Genomic DNA, 26,948 nt, shown 5'->3' on the forward strand with positions numbered 1-26,948 from the left:
ACTTCTGTGCATACGGAAGAGAAGAAGGATATAACCTACTGGATCGGACACAACCAGCTTTTCTGTGGATTAAACAGGAGGAGTATCCACTGACCACCACAGAAGGCTAATGGTAGGGATCATGGCGCAAAAGCCATTAAGGTTGGAACTGAATGAACAGAAAAAAATGCCTGGTTTGCAACTCACTGCAGGTAGCAACAACACACCACTGGAGTTCACATTTAGTTTAATTAGCATGAACACAAATCTCCTTTATAGTGAATCGGACCTTTGGTCCATTGAGGTCAGTATCATCTACTCAGACTGCCAATGACTCTCCAGGATCTGGGACTGAACCCACGACCTTCAGCAGCCAATACAGATGCTCCATCACTGAGTTACAGTCCCTGCCCATATATCCAAATCTGCTGGTAGTCCTTAACACTGTGACAGTGCAAAGCCTGTTTTGAACTCTAAGTAATAACCCTTCCTGTATTCACTGCAAGATTTATGGTTTCTATTTTCAACGTTTTTTCCTACATTTTGTATTGTGAAAGATAAGATAACATGTGCATGGGGTGTACCAGTGTGAAGCACTCTCTCCAGGACTGGGTTTATTTACAACTTTGTTTGGCTAAAACTCGACACTTCATGAATATGAAAAACAAGACTATTTTATGTGCCGCTAGCGTGATGTTTCCAAGTACTAAAATATGTTTAGATGTCATAACAAGGTATTGCATATATTTCAATCTCCCCCCAAATTGAAATGTTTACAGCCTCCTCCCACCCCAGGGGAAACAAGTATTAATGGCTTCAAAATGTCCAGAAAATTAAAATCTGAGTGGCATTTTTTCAGAGGGGAAGTTAGAAGAAACATCTTCATCCATTTACAACTCTCTCTTCTTATTCTTCCCACTCCTGAAGGTCTCCTGCACTTAAATCCAGATTGCAAAATCTTTGAAACAGAAACCAGACGTTTGCCTTTTGTGATTTACTTTATAGCTAACAATTCTGTCACACAGGTGAACCAATACAACCCAGCTTGATACAAACTGTCCCTCCCCTGTCAGGGTACACAAACATGAACACTGATTATGATCTCTGCATATTTGAAAGCACAGGACAATCTCATTCATCCCCATGGCACTAGCACTGATAAGAGATTATCAAAGTAACAAACGCCAGACTCAGTAAACCCCACTATTTGAGACACCAAAGGAGTTCTGGGTGGAAGGAGGCTAAAAGACAACATCTCCCATCCCCACACACAGCTTCTTTAAGCCTGGAGCATGTATGTTTTAACTCCCTAAGCTCCTGATGACATTTGAGCAGTCTAGAATATTGATGGTGAGTGAATTAAAAGGGAATCACTTTTTCATCATACCTAAAGTGATCTATGAGCAGCAGCACACAAGATTGTCCACCCCTACAGAAATGACGTGACTCTTGAACTATGCTAAGCTTCCAAGATTAACACTGTTGTAAGTTTTATGTATTTTAGCAACATACTCATCATTCAAACAGAAGGCAGTATATCAACGCTAGACAGAAAGGGCTGTAGATTTTCTACGCAATTTTGTTCTGGCTAGATGCTCTCTTTGTTGTGTCCAAAAATGCAAGAGTTTTGTACACTTACAGAACATGTGAAATATAGGGAAGGGGGGGTGGGGAGAAGATACCACTTACTCTTTAATATACAGGATGAAACAGTCAAAGTGCAAAAACTGAACCGTAAGTTCGACCTCTAGTTGCTAAAACAATCAAACAGAAAGTGATGTGAAAGACCACTACCTGAGATCCTAGAGAGAAGCTGCCAGTCTAGGTAGACCATAAGTGACCTTGACGTGCCAATGGTCTGATTCCATATAAAGCACCTTCATGTGTTCATAATTCATTAAATTTATACTCTACTTTTCTCACTGAGACTCCAGGCAGATTACACAATGAAGGCATTGAGCCTTAGCTGTATTGCATATAATCTTGTGCTGCAGGTAAATCAACATTAAAAATATATATATAGTATCAAGGAATTCTCCACTGCACTTTCTTTTCTTAAAATAATTTTGATCAATTTTCCATAAACCATCACCATTTTATACCAACAATTATGGGCACCCATCACCAAAGATCAATATAACCAGTGTAGAAAAATCAAACAAAAAACATTACAAAGAAACGTAATATGTTGGTTAAACAAGGAGAAAAAAGAAATACATAGATTATATTATTACAACGCTAACTTCTACCTTCTGAATCAATAATCATATTTTTGTAACACAAAAGCAACTAATTAAATGTTTCCCTTATTCCCTTTAACCCTGTCCTGTCACTAACAGTACATACATCGGGTAAATGGTTGCTTGTAAACACTAAATATTATGTTTATATAAAAGAAAGAAAAAAGAACAATTTCTTGCTTAAACTTTCCCTTCTCCCTCCCTCCACTGCACTTTCTAACTGATAATAGCTGGTAATAGGCAAAAAGTAGACGTTTTAAGGTCACTTACAGCCTATTAATATACTGGGCCAATTCAAACATATACTAAACCAACAACATTCCAGATGAAGGAAAAGAGTGGGGAAATAATCAAGGCTTTGTTCTTCTGCTAGTCCATGCTCTTCATCTCGGTTCCTCTATCTCTGAGCTTCTATGACAACACAGCAGTTCAGCCAATAGCTATGGAAGGAATTCACAAACTGACAAGCTAAATATTTCTGGCAGAAACGGGTACTGGTATTAAATAACTTCATGTGGCTTGGAAGTACAACATTACAGCCATCATGGTACATCATCTTATGCAGCCATTCAGTCAACTGGAAAGGAGAATTATTTGTAGACAGGCTACAGGCGATTAGCAACATGCAACAGCTGACCATCAGTTTTTAGCCTATAACATACATTAAATAGAGATGTGTGGATCAGACTCATTGACAAAGTTAGGAAAGGTGAGACATAAATCTGAAAAAAATAAAAATTATGACACTTCCACTCAGCCCCAAAACTTGAAATTTCAGCACATATATAGTCCAAGACAATCCAACTGTGACTGTTTATATCTTCCTTTTGAAATTGGGAACATGAAGTCCCTCACCTCCCCCCCAACATGTTAATTATGTTTTCACATTATGCAGACAGATGAAACTTTGTTGTAGTCTATTTTAACAGTAACCCAACATTTGAGCTGTGGGGACTGACTGGAAATTTGATTAAGATACGCCCCTCCCTAAACACAACAGTGCTGAACAGTGCTGAGATCAAGGACAAGCTCCCTCCCCAGCTAAGTCTGGATCTCAGATGTCTATTATTATGGGACAACTGCCCTATAGGACTGATTGCTGTACATGAAGCTGTTAATTTGCCCCAAATCTAAGTGATATGATGTGGGGAGGGTGTATTTTACTTCTTCCCATGTTATACGGAACATTTTGAGGAGAAACTGAACAAAGACATGCCAAATATAGCCTCAAAGGATATATCAAGCTGTTGAGATCTTTGGTCCCTTTGGGCATAGTTAGGACCAACAAATGTTTTCCTTTGATGCTTTTTAATCCCCCACCCCCCCATAAGGACTCCTTGGGTAAAAGTGGTGAGTGTCAATTCTAATGTTTGTTTGTTTTCTCCAGGCTGCGATGAAGCTGTTACGAGTTCAGTCTGGCCAGCTCCACATCTATCTTCCCTGACTTCCCTTTTCCATCTGATGCCCAACTGTTTTTAACATTCTGTTCCTTCTCCCTCAAGGTCAAGGGGCTAGTTCAGTGCCTATCAAGCTACTGGAGTCCAGTTCCTTATTTTAAAAACTAATCTGCAGAAACACCAAACTTAATGGATTAACCTGTTCTGCAATCCGTCTGATAGGTGCTGGAATATCAAGCCCATTAAAAGAAGGGTATTAACAAGCTCCATCCCTTTATCACACATTAGTATAACTGTGAAATGAAATGCTGCCCAGAACTGTGTGGATAAAGAAGCATGGATACAGAGATGAACACTTTCTTGCATCTCACTAAAACCTATTGAGATTTAGAGAATGAACAGATAAGGGGCACAGATCAGTGCTTTCAGAAACTGTAACTGTTCCCCCTTCAATTGTCCAACCAGCAAGAGCTTGAATACTTTTTTTTGGTATACTGTGGCAAACAAAATGCTGTGCAGGACATCAGCTAACCATTTGGAGAAAGGTTTTCATATAATTAAAGACTGTACACACCAGAAGGTTTTGCTTGGGCTAGGCTTAGATTCTTACAAGTTAGTGCCAGCTTATAAATATCTGGCATCTGAGATTTCCCTCTCTTCCCATTTCAGGACAACAGGTAGCTGGTGTGTACTGAGTATGGCTCCTAGCCAGGATGGAAGATCCAGTTCTGGAGTTTAATTATGTAGCAAGTACCTTACCAGCCAAACTGCTTTGTAGGAATTAAGCAGGTTTTAGTATCCTTATAACCGATACCATTTCCTTTAGTTTCTAAAAGCTCTTGAAGCTCAAGAGAAAAGAGAACTTTTTTTAAGTGCCAGATTTTGCCTTCTAATTACAGGTTTAAGTACAGTGTTCCTGGCAAAAACTTGAATAGCAAGCCAAAAGGACTACTCCATCTACAGAGTTAAGAAGGGAACTAAACTACTATCTTTCTAAAGATAGGGGAAATGGCAGTATGCTTGGGAAAGGATTTAATGTAAGCCAAGGATCTTAGAGCAGATATGGCTAGAGATCTTCTTCAAGGCCAGCTATGATTAATAAACAAATGTTCTCCATCTTATGGAGCATAGTTGGCTCTTCCACATAAGAGCAGTCATACTGGATCACACAGTCCATTTATACCAGACCTGGGCATTATACGGCCCGGGGGCCACATCCGGCCCGCCAGATGACCCTGACTGGCCCCCCTGCCTTTTGGCCCAGCCCTCCACAATATTTTCTGTTTCTTATGCGGCCCCATGGAAAAAATAATTGCCCACCCCTGATTTATACTATGTCCCACATAAATATGTTAGTTCAGTCAGCTGAGGTACAGCCGTCAAGAAAACTGCATGCTTTCGCATTAGAATGTAATCTTGAACGAATATGAGAATTATCATTCGTTTTTACACTCTGCCTTGTCAAAAACATTATTTTGTGCATTACTGAACATGGTACTTTGCTGCAAGAGCATTTATGCCAAAAAACACTTTCAATTTCAAACTTTCAAATGGATACAGGGGGCAAAGCTAGGCAGGCATTCCACAACAAAGAAGGTCTAGCATGCTTTGTTCTGTGGGGGAAGAATATACAATCTTCCAACATCTTTATATGAAAGTGAGTATAGTTGCGCATTCTGTTTCTCACAGGGGCAAAGCTAGTACCTCCGAGAAGTACACAAACAAGGCATGAAGCTCTCCCACACTGTTGCCCCCTTCGAAGAGCAGTTAGAACACAGGTGTCAAACTCGCGGCCTCCCCAGATGTTCATGAACTACAATTCCCATCAGCCCTTGCCAGTATAGTCAATACTCATGTTGGGAGGGACTTATGGGAATTGTAGTTCATGAGCATCTGGAGGACCGCGAGTTTCACACCCCTGAGTTAGAAGGATAAGGAGAGTTCTGTAGTAGAATCACAGAGCATTTAATTTGCTTGCAGAAAGTCCCAGCTTTAATTCCTGGCATCTCCAGTTTAAAAATAAATAAATAAGAAAGATGTGGTCTGAAAGATGTCAGCTTGAGTCACTATAGCACTGCTGCGAGTCAGAGAAGGTAATATTGACCTTGACAGACCAATAGTCTGACTGAGAAAAAGGCTGCTTCATGTATTCAAGTCCACTATCTCTGGAAAAAAAAATCCCATTTAGCCACTAACAGACCCATGAATTATCTAGTTATCTTTTTAAAGTCATCAAAGCCAGTGAGTGACCTATGGGTTTGAGCGAGACTGGATAAGTTACCTCATACTGACATTTGAGACACAGTAGTGAATCTTTATGAACCAAACAGCTCGGCAATTGTGGGGTGGTTTACCTAATTGAATATGAGAGCACAGTGTGAAATCATAGTTGTTGTTTCAACAACACTTATGTACTTAAATCCACTTATGCTGAACAATATGCTAAAAGACCTCGTGTGGGGGAGTGAAGACTATACTTTCACCTCTTAGTCGCACAAAATCACATCTGAAAACAGCTTTGGAAAATGCCTTTGTAATGAAACTCGCAGAACAAGGAGGGAAAAAACCCTTCAAGTAAGGCCCCAAGCCAGACTAATCCTCAGCACAGAGGTATCAGCAAGCCCCAAAACATCAGTTAGTCACACCAACACATAGGTGTATTCAGTTTTCATATCATTAAGGATAGTTTCTACCTGAAGGGCTACATTTGGTCTGTGCTCTGAATTTTTCAAGTAAAACAGGCTCTAGTCAGTAAAACTAGGCTCTAGTCAGCAAGCTAATGGGCCTCAGAGACCAGGATCATCAGGGTACACGTGAAACTGCTTTCTACTGAGTCAGTACAATATACTCTGGAAATAGCTTTCAAGGGTCTCCAGCTGAGGTCTGGGATATTGAACCTTGGATATTCTGCAAGGTAGTTGCTCTGCTGCTGGATTGGGACAGTAGAACAAGGGAGAAAGAGACTCTGCCTCTTGCCCCAGCAAAAAACCCCAATTTTCCTGAATAGAGACAGCCACGAGAGCATTACTTGTCCTGATGTGGGGTGCACATCTTGTGTAGTTTGGTCCAATGACAGGGCTTTTCCAGCAGTGATGACACCACTGGGATTAAGATGCCTGCTTCATTTTCCTCTAGGCATCACTCTAAAACGTATGTCCTTATCCCAGAAATTAAAGTGTTCTTTCTTTTTTATCGAAACATTAGGAGCTAAACCCATCAGCCCATAGCCACACAGCCCAGAAAGTCCACAACAGCCAGGTCTTTGACATCAACCTAAAAAGACTTTTATCTGAGAGTCAAAACTAGACAACAAGCTGGAAAGTCTACATTCAGGGCTCCAAGTGGTTTTGTTCTTTGCAAACAGTAGCCATGGAGGAGCCTCAGTTTGGACTAGGACTACTGAGGGCTTTAACCTTTTCCCATTGGGCCAATTTCCCAATATGCATATGCCCTGTGGATACAAATATTCAGGCCCTCTCTGTGTTCCCAGTATCTATCCCAGATTATAATTTGTAGATCGTTGCAAAAATTACTAAAGGATTGAAGATGCTTGACTATAGTCATACCTAATAACCATGAACAAAACTATTAAGATTTATATTGTACTCTCAAAATAAGGCCAGACAGTGGAAAAGAACATTCTCCTTTGCTAACTACAATCTTCAGAAGACTTTCCACTTAACATGCTGACATTCTTCCTATCCAAATTATTTTTAATACATGCACTTTTTTGAGATCCAAAAATATTTTATTAGGAAACAGAGTAAAATCAGCAGGATATTATAAATGGGCCCCAGCAAGGATTTACAGGGGGTATCTCATTTTCCCCTCCCCTACTATTTCCTTTTTCTTTTCCCTGAAATCCCTGATAGCCTTTCCCTTTTCCCCTGCTTCCTTTTCCCTTTCCTTCCCACCAGTCAATTTACCTTTATCTGCCCCCATCTTCAGCTTTCTCTCCTTCCCTCGCACTGGTCCTATTGAGAGGTGCTGCCTCCCACGCCTCAGTCTTTTCTTAGGTTTGCAGAAAGATCTGCCTGGTTTATTCATGGGCCCAGTCTCCACATTTAAGTATTCACAGATATGGCCACATTGAACATTAATCACATCAATATAAATCGCCATGTCGAGTCACAGCCATCTTATGATGACCGTAGGGTTCTCAAGGTGACAGGCATTCAGAGGGAGTTTACCATTGCCTACCTTCGCCTAGCATCTCCAAATTTACTTTTATCCAAGCAACCACCAGGGTCGAGCCTGCTTAGCTTCCGAGGTCTCATCCAAGTGTTAATTCCTTATTGTTGTATAATAATCCACTGGATGGAAATTGCTGAGCTTTGCTTTGTTGCCCACGTCATCTAAAAAGGTTATCTTTGGTTCTGAATATCTTTAGTTCTGAATATGTTGTTCAGAATCATATAACATGGATATTAGCTACAACACTTGTTCTTGGTTTTTCCATTATTCTGTTCTTCAGGTTTTCAAGTCACTGCAACAAACCATATCACCTCTTAAGGCAACTATTCACAAACAGGTTTGGCCAAAGTAACCGAGTTTAAGCCAATTTTTTGCTAATTGAAATCCTCAATGCAACAGGCTGCATGCAGTCCAAGTATGTTAATTAGACTGTGAGTCACAGCCTAAATCGTAACATTCACGGAGCTGCTCTTACAGTCATGCCAACCCTGACTTTACCTGCTTATTTATGCAGCAGAAACATATTTGTAGAATACTCTCTTAATTAGCACCAGCCAACTGGATGAACAACATGGTCTCAGACACCAGACTTATAGTCGGTCTCCAGATTCCTTCACAGCATACTTGCTTTTTAGAAGGCAACTCCCATCTCTGCCTCCAGGTGAACAGATGCCAAAAACAATGGCCTCACTACCTTCAACTCCTCCGTAAAATAGGTGGCAGATCCTCTGGCAGCCATAGACTTGGAAATGAGAAAGATGGTAAAGGCACAAGATGTAGCTGTAGATCAGGGGTCCCCAATATATCGCCGGCTGACACTTTTGCTAGTGCACATCACGTGTTTTGAGAAAGGCAGAAGGGCTGAGAGAAAGTTCTACCCACCAAACTTTTTGATTGGTTATAGGCAGAGGTGTAGCTCCACGGAGACGGGGGTGCAGAGCACCAGGCTCGCACCCCTGTGGGGGTGTGACGAGGGCATTCCGGGGGCATGGCGGGGTGTTTTGGGGCGGGATAGGGGCGGAGGACACACCAGTGCACCGGGCGCTTTTCCCCTTGCTACGCCTCTGGTCATAGGAGATTTAATTGGTTGTACAGATTTGAAAAAAAACATTGTTTTGGCAGCAGCTACCACCTTACCACAAGCATCTTCACTGTGTTACTAAAGATAAGCTATGGCAGTCATTTTGTGGCTGCACCCATTACACGGGCTCCAAGCAGGGCATGGAGGCCAAAACTCTGCCTTGTTGACATCCCTCTGCAACAACATTTAGAGGATTACTGTCTATAAACATGGAGTTTCTATGTAGCCAACAAGCCTATGCGTCATAATCCCATTTTCAAGCCAGTAAACTATAGTCTGTCTCAGAAAAAGATGTTGCATATTCCTCTGCCACAGAACTCAACATGCTGGACCTTCTTTGTTGTAGAATGCTCTGCCTGGGTCCTAGTGCCTACCTAGTCCTACCCCAATCTGTTGGAAAATAAAAATACATTTTTTGGCATTCAGTTTAATTATACAACAATATATTTTCAATAATGCACAGAGTAATGTTTTTGACAAAGGCAGAGTGTAAAAATGAAGGATATTCTCAGACTTGTTCGGGACTATATTCTAATGTGTAAACAGAAACTGCTGCACCTCAACTGACCGTACTAACATGTTTTTCTTAGACAGAGTTCAGCAGCCTTCACACTAGCAGCCTCTATGGCAGAGAATTCTGCAAGTTAGTTACACTTTGATTGAAGAGTTTCTTTTTGTCTGTCCTGAATCTGCTAACTATAGGCTTCAATGAATGCCTGGAAATTCTCAAACTACAGAGATTGCAGAAAAAGAGGCCCCTTCCGCACACGCAAAATAATGCATTTTCAAACCACTTTCACAACTGTTTGCAAGTGGTTTTTGCCATTCCGCACAGCTTCAAAGAGCACTGAAAGCAGTTTGAAAGTGCATTATTCTGCATGTGCGGAATGAGCCTCTCTCAATCTACTTTCTCCATATCATGCATAATGTTGTAAATTTCTACCATATCACCCCCTAATTGCCTTTTTTTCTACACCAAAAAGCTCCAAGCTCCTTAGGATTTCCTCACAAGAAAACTCCCTATCCTTTCTTGATACTTCACGATCATCTGAGTTGCCTTTTCTAGCACTGCAATATCCTCCTTTTTTTTTTGACAACCAGTAGCCAGAACTACTAACAGTATTCCAAATGCAGCCTCAGCATAGTACACCTTTATAAGGGTATTCCAACACTGGCCTTTTTTTCTTTTCAAACTCTTCCGTAATAGTTTCTAGAACAGAACTGGCCTTTCAACCCACTGCTTCACAATGGATTGACAGTTCCATTAAGCTATCCACCCTGACCTCCACCCTGAACTTTCCTGGCCATTCACCTCCCATTCAGTCTCTATCAACATACTGAAAGAGAGGATTTTGGTCTTAATGTGTATAACTCCACACTTACACTGACTCTCATTTGCCACAGTGTAACTCACTCAAACATGAAAACGTCAGTGTTTGGAATTATGAACTTTGATTACTTGAATGTAAATTTGGAACTCTTTGACCACTTGATATTTCCTATTGAGAGTTATAGCAGAATCTCTTTTGGCGGACAAATGCCCATGAAAGTTGTTTGAAGGTGTGTCTAGGAACAATACTACACAATTGCAGAACAGCAGCATTTGTAACTGTTGCAAGTGGTTTTCCACTGATCTCTCATGTAGTAAGTATTTTCATTGTTGCTGCTGAGTATATCATATAGGAATTTATAAGCATATCTGCATATTCTATTGTCTCTTTTGTACTTTATTCTTGATTAAATTGCACTGTTCTCACTATAGTGTTGTATTTGTGGCCAGCAGTGTGGTGACTATCCTTTGTTTGTTCTATAGCTACACTGTACTCCACTTGGTGCTGGGATCTATGCTAATCTTACCACAGAGTTTCAGGCAATTGCCACAGCTACCCTTGTCATTAGGAATCATAGGAACTCTATAATCACGACTCCCAGTAAGTAACCAGACTCTTATTTTTCTTTGTAATTTTTGTCCCAAAATAGTGCCCTCCCAACAGTATCCTCTCAACATCTCTGGCTGTTTCCGCACGGAGGCGGAAGTGGCTAGGTCGGCGCATTTCGCGCTGACCCGACGACGCTGGGACCATCCGCATGGATGGTCCTGGAAAGAGCCGGGATGCCGGCGCTGCGGAGCGCCGGCGCCCGGCCGCCCCGGTGTGTCCCCGGGCCTCCAGCATGTCGCTGAGACCTGGGGACACGCCCCCCCGGCCCTGCGTGCCTGCTCCAGCGGCGCGGGGCAGGGGGCGTGTCCCCAGGCCTCGCCGACGTGCCGGAGGCCCGGGGACAAGGTAAGTGCCGGGAGGGAGTGGGGGGGGGGGCATCTTGAAGCTGCTGCCGTTCGCTCGGCAGCGGCTTCAAGGCGGCGTTTCCCCAACAAGTATGCTTCTAAACGCACTGGGGAAACGCCGGCTTTGCGGCGGTCGGGCGGCGCGGCTGCGATGCAGCTGTGCCCCCTGTGCAAATGGCGGCCTGGGGATGGCGTTTTTGCCGTCCCCAGGCCGCCATATTCCGCCCGTGCGGAAACGGCCTCTGTGAGGAACATGAGAGGGATTGGCTCAAGATCACCGAGCAAGAATAAGGATCTGAACTCTGATCTCCCAGATTCCAGGCTGGACCCAGTCATGTGTGTAGAGTAACAGCCTCTTATTGTTACCACCTGCACAATGCCTTGCAGAAGCGGTAGGGTGAGGGTACAACAGGAGTGGTAGGGATACAACAGGAATAAATTAATGCAAACAGCCAACACCATTTTTTCTTCTGCAACATACTTCTGCAACAGACATGGAGATTTTCTGGTGGATCCAGTCAGGGGTCTGCAACCTGCGGCTCTCCAGATGTTCATGGACTACAATTCCCATCAGCCCCTGCCAGCATGGCCAATTGGCGATGGCAGGGGCTGATGGGAATGTAGTCCACAAACATCTGGAGAGCTGCAGGTTGCAGACCCCTGCATGATACTCTAACCACTACATTACAACTGGCTTTTAACTTGGGGAAGACTTTTCAGTAGGAAAATGCAAAAAGGGGGGTAACTCCTACCCCTAAGCTGCATCTCCATTTCTGAACCCAGCCTTTCAAGGATATTTTCTAATTAAAATAAAAATCCAGTGGGAGCACGAGAGAGAGCAAGGGATGCCCCCCCCCCATGTCACATCAAGTTTTGCCCCAAATATAGAATGTCTTTCGCGTGCACTTCCTTTGGGAGTGTTTAGTTTCTTGAGCATAGTCCAACAGCAAAATATGACTGTCCTCCCTTCCTTCATCTCTGCACTCTGCCCACACAGATTCGTGGAATTTAATGAAGGCATGTTTACGACTTGGCCTGGGTGTGTCACAAAAGATCCACATTATATTTACATTCCCTCAAATTCACATTCTACAAATACCACAAAATGTGCTTCGCAGTGTGACTTGGGTTTTGGTAACTCGCTTTCCCTATCATCGTGTTTATAACATCTGACAATTAGAAACACACACCAGAAAGAAGATGGGCCCAGAGACAGAAAACAGATTGCTCAACTCTCCATCCTTCACTGCAGACAGGGTGGTATGTGGCAAAATACCAGCTAAATTTTACACAACATTCCATGCTCAGACTCAATTAATATACACCCGTTTATCTTGAGGAGCACTCTGCATAATTTATTCAGGTTTCAGAATATTTTTGAAGGGAAGACAAAACGAGCAGGTGTGGTGACTGGTATTAGACATCAGATTTTGGCAGTTGGGTGGCAGAACACTCATCACAGAAGAGACTCCTCCCCTTCTGGCAATCCCAGTCTCGATCTGGCTTTCAAGACTTCACCAAGCAGTGCACATAATGTGAGTAAAGTATCTGTAACTGCAGAGGTCTAGGCACCTTTTTTTGTTTTTTTACAACCATGGTAGATGAACAGATTCCAAATCCTGTGCCCGGTATCAGATCCCACACTTGAGTAATAAACGATAACAATCTGAACTACTTCCGTACTCCTAATCCTCATCATTCCCTACCACCACTTAATGCACACCCTCTAGCCCCAAGCATTCCAGTCTCCTTTTGCATACTTTCCCTGCTTCTTCTCTAGCTCCTGAGTGACATCTCTTCCAGAACCCTGGTTGCATTGTTGCCCAGGACTCGTTTTTCTTCCCTGTCCTTGAGGAACAAGCTCCTATTTCTTCCACCTGCAACAGCAAAGGTGCCTTTCTCACACAACCTTCGCTAGGCCTTATGGAGAACAGCCCCATTGCTGCTGCTTCTAATGATAAGTAGAAAAGTGCAGACAGAAGGATGAGCTGCAGAGTGACTACTCTACACGGTCAGGATTTTGGACACATGTAATATATACATAAAGTTGCCTTATACTGAGTCAAATCACTGGTCTACCAAAGTCAGTGGCTATCTGACAGCAGCTTTCTGAAGTCTGAGACTGAGGAATTTCACATCACGTATTACCTTATCCATCCTAACCCAGATGGTCCAGGCTAGTCCAATCTCACCAGATCTTGGAAACTAAGAAGGGTTGGCCTTGATTAGTACTTAAATGTACCTAGGAAGTTCAGGGTTTCTGCACTGAGGAATGCACTGGCAAACAACCTCTGCCCATGTCTTGACTTGAAAACCATAAGTCTGATGTGTCTGGATAGCACTTTACCCTGCCTTATCCATTTTTGTTGTAGAACACAAGAACTGAACCTCAGATCTTCTGCCCACAGAGCAGATGTTCCACCACTGAGCCACAACCCTATCCCACTGAGACATTACCACACCCCGCTCTTTAAATATTAGTTTTGCAACATGGAAGCTCACACCACAAAGGAAGTATAAGAAAGGATTCTTAGCAGAGGCAGATTGGGATGTTAAAATGGCCAAAATGAAATGGCTAAAATGAACAGACCTACGGGAAAGTGGGCACTGTGGGGGCCATTTAGTTCTGACCTGGCCAGTAACAAACTACTGGTCATATCAGAACCAAGCAGCCGTCACAGTGCTGCTATCCTATGAAGCCCTATAGTGCAGATTTTTATCTGCACCCTGGGGACAAATATGGAATAAGAAAGATGATTAATGTTAAAAACTTATACACCACAAACTCTACCAAACACTGTTCACAAGCTGGGTTGCAGGCAAATTAATCTATCTAGTACATTTTTAAATTGCCCTTCCTCCAAGAAGCTCAGAATGGCACCTAGCAGATTGTTCTCCCATTTTACCCTCACAATAGCTTTGTGACCTAGGTTAGGTTGACAGAGAGAGTGACAGGTCTAAGGCAGAATAGGAATTTGAATTCCCTAATCCAGCACTCTAAACACTACATTGCCCCAGTAGAATAAATATATTGTACATAGTACTAAATACAGCCTGCATCTACTGATCTATCTCTGCGGATGTAGATATCAACATAATTATTAAAACAATTAAAAAGTCTTTAAAATATTAAAACCAGAAAGATTAGCAGTGAATTACATTACAGCAGAAGAGATACAAAATTCCTTTGAAAGGCAGGATTTATTAACATCAAAATCTAGCGACAGCAGTAGCGCACTCAGTCCAACAGAATGGAATAAGAAAAATACTGGGTGATGAAAAATCAAAAACAGGTATCAGGCAAATAGATGGGAAGGGCATTCAAGCTGAGGCGGTCCGGCCCTCACAACTGCACACCACATGTCAGACAATAGGAAGCAGATGGAACAATTGTTGGGTAGATTTAAAACGGCTGCAATGGTCTGGAAATGTCTGAGAAAAATTCACACCTTTGGACAGCCAAAAATGTTTTCTCTGTTTCTCCTGAACACTGCTTTTAACATTATCTCTATTTTCCACACCATCTACATCTGCCTTTTGCTACAAAGTCATTCCCCTGCCAAAATAATCCATGAAAGAATGTATTTTGAGGGGAGGAAATCTGTTCAAGGTCAGCAGTCTGGTTTGTTCTCCTAAATCTGATTTTGTAACTTTACTTTGAGGCACTGGTTTATCATTTTCCAGTAGGTTGGAAAACCAAAATTGTTTTAAAAGAGAAATAAAGGAGATGAAAATTCAGAGAATAAGGGGTTCTTCCAGTCCCAGAAATTCAGAGGGTGCAGCAACTACTAGTAACACCACAAGTCTAAACAGTATCTTCCTTTCTAATAGTTTCTTCTTATTTTGGCTTGAATTGCCTCAACAAACATGTCTGAAATAAGATGAGTGGCCACAATAGGTGGACCTTTTTCTGTGGTAACACCTCAGCTGAATAAACTTGGTCTTAACACCCATTTTCCTCATTCTGAAAGCACTCACTGGAGGGGTGATAAGTGCTTCTCTGCATACCCAGTTTTCCCCCTTGGAAAATGGGAAAATCCAAGACATTCACATCTTTAATCAGATTTTCACAGGACACAAAGATCACATGTTCCAGACCTTTGGTTAAATGAACTGCTCTGCAGCTGCTGCTAGGTAAAACTGTGCCACTATTGCAATCCCTGGCAGTAGCAACAGCACTTCAAAATGTAGGACAAAAGGACAGATTAGGATAAAATTAAGGGGACAACAATGCTACTTGAAAGTCCAGAAAGCAACATGGGGAACACCAGACCTCCACAAGCATGTACAGGGAGCATGAATAATATCTGCAGCCTCTTGGTAACAAATGAAGCATATTTTGCTCATCTGGGATTATTTTCTTTTGTTTGTCACATAAATGGGTGAAGGAACACTGCAGATCACCAGATATTTAGCCAAACACACACTGCAACCAGTGGGAGTATTCCTCTCACTCAAACCCACTTTGGAGTCTAAAATTTCCATGAGTATTGCTCACAGGTTTTTATGCCTATCTCTGGGACCATAACATAAGAAGAGCCCTGCTGTGTCAGGCCAGTAGTCCATCTAGTCCAGCATCCTGGCTCACACAGCAGCAAGCCAGTTACCCCTGGAGGGAGGGCTAACACAAGTCAAAGAGACTGTGACTTTCTACTGATGTTGCCTCCTGGCATTGGTATTCAGAAATTTACCGCTTCTGAAAGGGGAGGTTCTCCTTAGTCACTATGGCTAGTACCCATGGAGAGATCTGCCCTCCAAGTATCAAGTTCTCCTTCAAGCTGTCTATGAGTGGGAACAATTATACATCCTCTAGAAGAAGAAGAGGAGGAGGAGGAGGAGGAGTTTGGATTTATATCCCCCCTTTCTCTCCTGCAACCTCCACATTTTAATCACAATAAATGCAGTAGTGCACTCAGTCCTTTTGGCCATCCCGAATTTACTGCCTATCAACTTCACAAGATGCCCTAAAGTTCCAGCATTTTGGTAGGGAAAATATTATCTGTCCACACCCTCTGCTTCATGCATAATTTTATAACCCTATATCATGTGCGTGTCCCCCACCTCCCACCTTAGCTGTCTCTTGTCTACATTGAAAACTCTTCACCCTTTCCTCACAGGAGTACTCCAACCCCTTAATCATCTTGCATTGTCCTCTTCTGTACTTTTCCCAGCTCTGCAGTGTCCCTTTGAGATACAGTGACCAGAACATCAGGGTTATCGGTTGTTTCTGCTGAAGTTGAATACACCAAGAAAGTAAAGGGATTATAGCTAACCCACCCACCCACCCCAACTAGTTAGGACACACCTCCAGAAGAGAACTTTTTCCGCTTTTTCTGTTTTGGATCTTTTATCAGATTAGAAGCCAGTCAGTCCCTTTGAGGCTGCTAATGAATTATAGATACATTCACACTCATGGACATGTAGAATTACTTACACACACAGACCCAAACTTCTTTAACAAAATTGTCACTGCAATGCTGAATGCTGCAGCTGATTCTAAACTCCGTGCTCGCACAGCATACAGCCGGGTTACAACCCTCAATGGCAGAGCTTAATTTTTACAAACAGAAGGTCCTGGGTTCAAATACAGACATCTGCTCATATGGGTCTAAATTTGAGATTGGAAAAGACAGATTTGGGGGGAAGCCACTGCCAATTCAAAGAGCCAACATCGAACTAGACGGACAGTGGACCTGACCCAGTGTAATGAAGCTTTACATGTTTATACACATTAGTAGCTCTTCTGATTCACACTCTCACTACATCACTGCCCAAACAAGTCCCTCTTGTGACCCTATAAACTAGGAATTTTCCAATGTGGTTACCTCAGATTAGTTTCCTTCCTTGATTCAGCTCAGAACAGGCTGTTCCGATATCACAAAACAGGATGCATGCAGTGACCATCATTCCACACATCAGAACATTTATAATGTTAGGTAATCTTCCTGAAGTAGGAACTACCAATATGCTCTCAGGGAAGTACCACAGCGGAGCGTTTTTAACACACTTCATATTCAGAGAACCTTACACAGATCATCCCCCAAGGTTCATTCCTCTTAGCTGAGGGTGGGGAAATTATCATTAAAATAAATGTAAACAGCATGTCTGTGTATCTCTCTCTTTTTAATGCTTCTATCCACTTTATCATGCACCTGATGAAATGCCCTCTGGTTCCAGAAAAATCACACCACAATTAGCATTTTAGACCATAAAAGTTTTTTATTTAGATATTTCTATCCCACTTTTCTCCTGAACGGAGACCCAAAACAGCTAATAATGTCATTGCCTCTTCTTCTTTTGATACTCAGAACAAACACCCTGTGAGGTAAGTCAGGCTGAGAAGTCAGGTCACACACAGTGAGCTTCCATGGCAGAGTCCTAGTCCACAGTGAGCTTCTAGATCCGAGTCCACACTCCAACCACTACCAATGCTAGCTCTTGTTACATCAAACCCCCTCCAAAATCTGTCCACCATTTTCACTGGCCGGCTTCTGGGCGTATGAACACTGACAGAAGAAAATGCATGCTGGGTAGAACCTCAGAGCAGGGCACAGCACAGGGTGAGAAATGGGGAGATTCACAACCATCTGCCACATCACCTACCTCTCGAAGTTCCAGCCTCTGTGCCACGGCCTCCAAGCTTTCCTGACCGGTACTCTCCACCGACAGTGTGAACTCCACAAATTCATTGTTAAGCAGCTGGATACGGGCCACCAAACAACTCTTGCTTGACACTGTGTAGCGTCGAGTTCGTTTCAGCTTTAGCCCAAAAGGCAGGGGCATTTTCTTTCCTAGTACATTCACAATAAGTCACAGAAAACCATCAAGGACAGTCAGGAGCTGTGAAGTCCCCAGACAATCAACCAGCGGTGGCAGCCATTAAAGACTGGTGAGTTTTCTTCCACATTCGGAGCAAAGGAAACAGGCATGACAATTCTGTGGAAGAGAAGAGAAGAGTCAGTGATTAATTTTATTCAATTCATTTATACCCCACCTTTCTCCCCAAAGGGTATCTAAAGCAGCTTACAACATTCTCCTCTCCTCCATTTTATCCTCACAAATCCTATGAAGTAGTTTAGGCTAAGAGAGTGTGACTGGTACAAGATCACCCAGCAAGATTGCATGGCATGAGTGGGGATTCAAACCGTGGCCTCCCAGATACTAGTCTAACACTCTTAACCTCTACACCAACACAGGCTCTAGAACAGTAAGGTGGTCAGCCAGTAATCCTAATGCGAATTATGCACAGATGTACACCAAAGTGCTAAAACAGTGTATATACAGTGTGCACCTATGCATATTTATTATTGTGAGGCCTTCTGTGTGCCACTGTCTAATAAAAGAACTGCAACCACCAGAGTTTGAGCCACAGAATTTTTATGGATCATTATTTAATACATCAATTACCAATAATGTTAAGCTTTATATTTTCAGTCATCACATGGGCTTTATATTGGCATTTTGTTGACCGTTCGCTTTTGAATTTTGACAGACTTTGGCTCTTTAATTATAAAGGATTGCTATCCTCTACCATAAAGGTTAATAAAATGAGACCTGGTGTGAAGAACACATCTAGCCATCCAAACAGGGGGAGGTTTCAGCTTCTGCCCCCCTCCTTGCAGGCCTTTTGAGGCATCTGTCTAGCCACTGTCTAGTCACAGAAGGAAACAGGAAGTAGGACCATTGATCTGATCCAGCAGGATGTTATGTGCTCGCATGACATTTGAACAGGAAACTTTGCAGCTCATGCCCTTAATCATATAAGCTCCCCAGGAACCTTCTAGGCCAGGCGTAGGGAACCTGCGGCTCTCCAGATGTTCAGGAACTACAATTCCCATCAGCCTCTTTCAGCATGGCCAATTGGCCATGCTGGTAGGGACTGATGGGAATTGTAGTTCCTGAACATCTGGAGAGCTGCAGGTTCCCTACCCCTGTTCTAGGCCTTTACAATGGGCTTAGACTGGAGTAACTCTGTTCTGGATTGCACTGTGAGTACCGTATCAACATTGTTTGTGTACTGTAAAGACAAAGGGGACTTTTATTTATTTAGCTAAATTCCAAAAACTGTAGGGGAATTACATTTATGAAAAACTACTTCAAGAGTTTAATACAGAATTTAAGAGTTAACACATAGGAACCTGGTTCTGGTGGGTTTTCCAGGCTGTGTGGCCGTGGTCTGGTGGATCTTGTTCCTAACGTTTCACCTGCATCTGTGGCTGGCATCTTCAGAGGTGTATCACAGAGGGAAGTCTGTTACACAGTGTAATTGACTTCCCTCTATAATACACCTCTGAAGATGCCAGCCACAGATGCAGGCGAAACGTCAGGAACAAGATCCACCAGACCACAGCCACACAGTCCGGAAAACCCACCAGAACCAGTTGACTCTGGCCATGAAAGCCTTCGACAATACATAGGAACCTGTTTTCTGCTGCATTTAAATATGCAATTGAAGCTGCACATATGCTAAATAATAAGAATAGAAGCCAGAGTGATACATCTTTACACTATCACTGTTAGTGCTGTCTCTACACACTCTACTGACATCTGGAAGGACAGAAACAGTACAGGGGAAAGGGGGGAGTCCACTATTTGCTAGGGAACCGGAGAGATATACAAACGTTACCAAACTTTTATTGCTGGCACAAGGTCATGTATTAGGGGAGGGGCCATAGAACAATGATTGAGTTGGTTGTTGTTCAGAAGGCCCCAGGTTCAACCTCATTTCCAGATAAAAAGCATTTCCAGATAAAAAGAATGAGGTAGTAGGTTATGTGAAAGAGTTCTCTCAGAGATGCTGGAGAACTGCTACCAGTCAGAGTTGACAATACAGATCTAGAAAGGCCAATGGACAGACTCAGGAGAAGGGCACGTTATGTATGATAATGGTCTGAAGGTCATGTGCAACATTACCTATCTTCTTAAGATCCAACTCTTACCTTGCGCGGGGTAGTTTGTTTACTTCATTTATACTCCCGCCTTTCTTCCCAAAACTAGTATAAAAAATTGGCTTACATCAATCTCCTCTCCTCTATTTTACACTCACAAGAACAAACTGAGCTGAGAGTGTGTGATTTGCCCAGTTGTGTTTCTCTACTAGAGAAAAACGAAACAAAAGTCCAGTGGAACTTCAGAGACTAGAAACATTTATGCCAGCACGAGGTTTCACCAGTCAGAGCTCCCTGCATCAGATACATGAAGTTTCAAGGACTTTCACTTTTAAGATTCCCTTCCTCTGCCACAGACTGTGTTGGTCTTTGGATAAGTGGACCCATGAGCAACTGTACTTCCTCTCCTTGAAAGTTACCAATTCCCCTCTCCTTCCATTTACTGACTAGCCATGCATGCCACTGCTGCAATAAATATCTCAGGTACTTGGCCCAGCCCTTTAAAGCTCTGTGCTATGTCAGCTAAGCAAACAACTGGCAGTTCAGCATGCAACCCTCAGGGCCAGGCCTGATTTTACATGCGTGCTTAAAAACCAGGCACACCTCAGTAGCAGCAGAGTGTGTGGGAGTGGGGTAGCTTTCCATACCAGAAAGGCTGCAGGCCTGTGGAATGGAAATATTTATTCATTTGCCTTATTTATACATGGCCTTTCTCTCCAATAAGACCCAAGCACTTACATCATTCTCCTTTCCATCATTTTATCTTCACAGCAGCCCTGTGAGGTAGGCTGGGAGTTTGTGACTAGCCCAGTTGTCACCCAGCAAGCTCCCAGAACTTAGTCCAATGCTGCGACCACTACATCCAACCAATGACCATCTCTCTGCCTAACAGGTTCACACTCAGTTCTCTACCTCCACTCTGTCTCTTTATCTCCACACACAGAGCTCTTCACATGTGGAATATCCTTGCCTGGCCTCTTTTCTTCCCTTTTTTGAAACTCTCCAAGGGTTCCCATTTTTTCCTGCCATTGCTGTTTTATTTATTCGCTTCATTTAAACCCCATCTTTCTTCCCAATGGGGACCCAAGGTGGCTTACATCATTTGCCTACCCTCTATTTCACAGGTGTCAAACTCGCAGCCCTCCAGAGGTTAAGGACTACAGTTCCCGTCATCCCCTGCCAGCATGAGCACCTATGCTTTATCTTCACAGCAACCAGGTAAGGCTGAGAGCACATGACTGAACCAATGTTACCCAGCAAGCTTTCATAGCCATTACACGATTCTGACGGGCAAATGTGCCACAAAAGCAGTCTTGATCCACGAACTAACATATCTCTCTGTGCGAACAAAATCTACACATGTTAAATCTGCATGTTTCTGCTGCTGTTAAAAGAACAGGAGACATTGCCAGGATGAGAAAAAAGTGGCAGCACGGAACACCCTTCTCCAGGCCAACAGTTTCCCAAAAACTGAAGTAAACTGTAAGTTGTTTAGTCTGAACAGGGGCTTCGTTATTTCTATGTGCTTAGTCCCAACATAAAGGTGGAACTAAATATGTGCTTAGCAGTAAGTTGAGGGGATATGACAAAAAGTTCCTCATTTTAACTCCATGTGGTTCAGGACATTGTGGCTTGAAAGATGTCGATCAAGGGGAGTAGAATCTCGCTGCTCATGGGCTTTAATCCAGCTTTGTACTTCCATGGGCTGAGGGATTTCTGGGGCTTTTCCACCTCCCACCTCCCACTACAACCCAAAATTATCTGGAAATGCTGTTGCTTCCTTCAAAGGTAATATTCCACTGGGTTTAGGAACCTGATTTTTATTTTATTTAGATGTTTACATCCTGCTTTCTTGCCCAATAGGGACCCAAAGCAGCTTACACCCATCCTTCTGTCCTCCATTTTATCCTTACAATAAAAAGGGAAGGGGGGCATGGCTCAGTGGCAGGGCACCTGATTGGCATTCAGAAGGTCCTGGGTTCAATCCCCAAAATTGCTAGTTAAAAAGATCACACAGAAAGTGAAGCGAAAGATCTCTCACTGAGGCTCTGGAGAGCCACTGCCAGTATGAGTTGAAAATACTGACTTTCATGCAGTGGTGGGACATTTTGGTAATAGGTTCCCATGGCGGTGGGATTCAAACTGTGGCATAGCGCCAATGGGCCTGGGCAGGCACGATGGGGGCGGGGGCGGGCATTTCGGGGGTGGGGCATTCCTGGGCGGGGCTGTGGAAAGGACGTAGCAGCTGCGCCGGTCCTTGGGCGGGAAACGAATGCATGCAGGCGCAGACTGCCACGCATGCCGGTGCACCTCCTGCTAGATGCTTCAAGTTCTGCGCGCTACTGCTGAGAGGAGGGCGTAACTAAGGCAAAAATCACGTGGCAAAATCACCAATTAGTAACCCCCTCTCGGCACACACAAATAATTAGTAACCTACTCTCAGGAACCTGTGAGAACCTGCTGGATCCCACCTCTGCTTTCATGGGCTAGTGTTCTGGTTCAGTATGGAGTAGCTACATGTGTAACCCTGTGAGGTTGGTTAGGCTGAGAAAGAGGCCCAAGATAACCCAGCAAAATTCCACAGAAGAGTGGGAATTCAAACATGCATTTACAAGCTCTTTGTCCAATACGCCATATTTCCATGTGGAACACCAGCTAGATCTGGTCTCTTTGTTCAAGCAAAGAGAGGCAACCCCAGTGCCACCAACCACAACCACACCACAACCCACAGCTCATTCAGTCTGCTGCAGCCCCTAATTAGGGGTCATCTGGAAGAAATGAGATGTGGATCACCATACTCCGGATCCTCTTGGAACTCCGGCAAACAATTTAATCCATTTTCTTGTTTAGATCCCACAGATTAGGCACCCACATTTAGTTCTTCACTGCAGGCAAATACCATACACCTAAGCAAAACCCCTAGAAATGTAGCATTCTGCCAAACTGTCCCATATAATTATCCAAGAACAAAACGGGACAATCTGAACACTGACCCACCTGGAAACATACCTGAAATATTAGCAACAATTGGCTGTTAGTCTTTTAAATGAGGGAATTCTTAATGGACCTTGATTACATTATACATCATAATTAGCAAGTTAAGCATTTTAATTCACGCTGAATTTAATGGAAGCACATGTTGAAAGCTACGTCGTAACGCAAAGTTACTTGAAAAAAATCCCCCCTGGAATTAACAGGACTCACTTCAGAGTAAACCTGGATGACAGCAGGTCTTATCTCTCTTCCAGGGAAGTGAGTAGGATTTACAGGTACATTACTTTGGCTGGATTGCACCCATTATGTTCAAAAACTCAGACAGATGTACTAAATCCACTGTGTACAACCTCAGACAGATGTACAACATTCACTGTGCCCTTTCGCACATTTTTGTTTATTTAGCATTCTCAAAAAAAGAAACTTTTTCCTGACTTATAAAGATTTTTTTACAAGGCTGAAAACCAAGGTTGAAAAAATTCCACAGTCAGCTTACAAGGAGACAGCAACAACACCTGAGAGACCATCAAGATTTTTGGGGTATAAATGTCTGATAATCAAAGCTCCCTTTGTATCTGAAGAAGGAAGATTTCATTCTTGGCAGATTATATCCAAAAAGAATTGCTGATCTCTAAGGTGCTACTGGACTCAACACGGCTGCCCTCTGAAATGAGACGTCAAGACATCTTCCACCCGTAATTTATATTCCATTTCACCTACCCCCCAAATGACAGACACAGCATATACAATGCCCGAAGTAAATGTGTTTTATACCAAGCCAATTAGAAAATGTCTGGGGGGGTGGGGAACATTTCTCTGAACCTATTCAACAACTTTTCGTGCTGGCCAAGCACAATTCGTGCAAACACAGCACATCCAGTTTTGTTGAGCAGCTGTTATTTTCTGCTGTCAGCTGCTGTCATGTTCGACTCCCCCTCCACACACACACACACGTCTCTTTCAAAATAATGTCTATCGGCACGATTAAGCGAGTTTGCAAGTGGTAAGAGGATAGCACCACAGAAGCAAATCCATTCTGTATTTAGCAGGCCTTGAACACTTTAAATACTACACTCTGTTTTAGCACGCTTTTTCCAAAAGCTCAGCTCTTCCAGTTGTACACAGGGCGCCTATGTTTCAGTTTGCCCACATCACCAATTAAAAATGCAAAGAATAAAAACAGTATCATATGGTAAGGGAAAAGCATTTTCCTTTGACTCATTATAAATTGCCGGTTTTTCTTGTTAAAAGATCCAACAATCAAATCTCTGTCCATTGTGTTAAAGGACACAGGGACAAAGAAATATGAATCAGCTGGTGAAAGGCAAGAATGGAAGATGCACTTTGATCCATTCCCAAACAGTCTTGCAATCAGCAAAATTCACACAACTGTAATGCAGCAGGTGTTCCTATTCTTTGCTTCAAACGCCACAAAAACTAGGAGATTGACATGCATGTAAACATCCTCCTTCTGACATTTCCCTATGCATAAAACAGGACGTGTCTCTGTGCCCACTGAAACAAAGAAAACCCTTCCACGCACTTCGGCGTGTGCGTGCAGAACATGAAGAAAGCCCAACTTAACTGCGATTTTTACAAAGGTCGGTCTTACAGACTGCCAAGGGAAATAACTGAATAAATAAACAAGGGTCCCCACGATACTAGGTTCCGATGAGATATACAACATGATCTTCAGACGACTGTGATCCACAAGCTCCTTGCAGACCGACCCAACTAAAGCCAATAAGACTTGGCTGGAAGTTAAACATGTCCACTCGCCCTTTGCGGTCTTGCTCATGACTGTAGTTTTGGGCAGTTTAAATACCCGGCTCGCGGGCTACTCAAAAGTAAGCGATCTACTGATACGAGCAGATTCTTTGCAAAAGACGAGAAGCATCCCTGCACACTTTCCTCCCCCGTCCCGTTTACCTGCGGACAGGCGTCCAAGGACGAGAGGGCTCCTTTCACCGCCCAGAGCCAGACGCACCCCGGGGAGCTGCTCAGCAAAAAGCCATTTTCACGTGTGTCGCCCGGATAGAGACTTCTCGGGTGTCTCTTCTCCTCCTCCCCACCCCCTTCCCTGCCGATCTCCGCCTGCACTTGTGCAGTCAGTCCCAGGGAAAACACGCCTCACTTCCTGCCTCCATCACAACAACAACAACAGCGAGGAGGACCCAGTCTGGAGGAGGCTTCCCTAGCCAGCCCCCTTGGAGTGACAGAGGAGGAAGCTCCTGCACGGCGGGCGCACAAGATGAGGCTCCTGGCGCCCAAACACACCCCCGGGGCGTTTGCACGACTGCGGGCGTGGAGGGAGACTTTTCCTCCCCTTTCTTCCCCTTTTAGGGGCGTTCCCCTCGGCTCCAGCCATGCGGGAGGATCCCTTGCAGTCATTAAGCCGCAGCCCTCGATGTTTGCGGCCCCATGACCTCACTGGGTTGGAATGCCAGGCCCCGGGAATGTCAGCAGCGGCACAGCTGCTGGGGAGGCGGCGGCGTTTGCAGAAAGGGGGGGGGGGTATAGCTGTAAAAGAATCAATAATCAATAAGAACCAACCAAAAGAGCTTCTAATACTTTTTTAAAAAATGAAATGTTGCTTCTTTGAATCCCTTCCAATTCAAGGGATGACTGAGGGCCACTGTTTTGCTCCTGGCTTTGCAAACTGGTTTGCCTCCAGTCGATCCTGCTTCTCCAAAAGAAGGGGCCTCGAAAGAAGTTCGGAAAAATACAGCGTCCTGACGATGAAACCTAGATAAATAAATCCAGAGCTGGAAACGGTGTGTGTTGTAGAAACAGTAAAGGGGAGTCTTGTGTCATCTTAAAGGCTATTTCTTAAAGTAATCTAAGTTTTTATGCAGATTGCTCTGACAGATTCAAAAGGCAAGGAAATAACACACACACACACACCCCAAACCAGCTGAAATCAGAATAGAAACGAGTATTAAGAGTCTTGGGGAATTTTTAAAAAATTTAATTTAGAGCTTAAAAGAATAAGACCCAGGCATCATGAATGTGTCTGAGGACAGTCACCAAATGCCCCCACTAAAAAGCACTTATTCCAGTCACTCAACCTAATTTCTGGACATAGGCTATCTGGAAAGGGGCCTTGGAAGCCAATTTGACAGCAAGTTTGTTATCTCGGGCTGTGTAAATTGACTAGTGAGTCAACCTGCTTTAGAAATGATTATAAAACATCTTTCACTAATTATATACAAATATTAAAAATAACTTATCTCAAATCCCATTGCCTTGCTGCACCAAAATTGCGAGGATATTATTGTTGGAGATTATTGGTGTTTCCCCTAGGAGTTCTCACTGGGGTTCTTCAGTAATTTATTTTGCCTTCTATTTTGTTAAATCTTGTGAGACTTCAAGGGTTATTCTGGTTGCCTTTCTAATCATATCAATCTACAGGAGGTTCCAAACGCATATATAAACCACAAGGACTCCATATAGATGAGATTTCGTCCAAATTTTATTTCATTAATATATGCCACCTTTCTGTCCAGTCTGGGCCACCGAGGTAGCTGCCAATTAAAGTAAGTATAACAAAAATGCATTATAAAGACAATTAAAATTAGAGCTAAAAGTCATCTAATTGCCAACTTTATACCAATCTGTGGATATTTATATCTTCACAGTAAAAAGCTTCTTACTGTGTGTGGTGTCCAACCCAGGTAAGCTTGGTTACCTTACCACCCTACAGCTGGCTTGTCATTATAGTTTTGTTTCTTCCCTCTGTCCCCTGGCCACCCCATCCAGCCATCAGTCTGCTTCAAATGTCAGAACTAAACTATATGTTACAAAGGAGACCCATATTAGTGTCTTTCAACACTTTTTAAAATGTCAAAGGTGTTATGAGAACATCTTAGATTTGGGTCATGGTGTTGCCAT

The 26,948-nt window shown here is 43.2% G+C and overlaps 1 protein-coding gene across 3 annotated transcripts in view; it reads right to left on the minus strand.

The window, feature by feature from the left end:
- Positions 1-25,336, minus strand: part of PTPN21 (protein tyrosine phosphatase non-receptor type 21) — a 67,642-nt gene extending 42,306 nt beyond the window's left edge. For all 3 annotated transcript variants that reach the window (XM_048485340.1, XM_048485339.1, XM_048485338.1), the window contains exons 1-2: positions 24,987-25,336; positions 17,779-18,111 (exon numbers count right to left, since the gene is read on the minus strand). In XM_048485340.1, the coding sequence (XP_048341297.1) occupies positions 17,779-17,958 (180 nt within the window). In that variant the 5' untranslated portion in view covers positions 17,959-18,111; positions 24,987-25,336. The remainder of the gene's footprint in view (positions 1-17,778; positions 18,112-24,986) is intronic.
- Between the last annotated feature and the right edge of the window lie 1,612 nt (positions 25,337-26,948).

Source organism: Sphaerodactylus townsendi, linkage group LG02 (assembly GCF_021028975.2).
Source record: "Sphaerodactylus townsendi isolate TG3544 linkage group LG02, MPM_Stown_v2.3, whole genome shotgun sequence".
NCBI classification, from domain to species: Eukaryota; Metazoa; Chordata; class Lepidosauria; order Squamata; family Sphaerodactylidae; genus Sphaerodactylus; species Sphaerodactylus townsendi.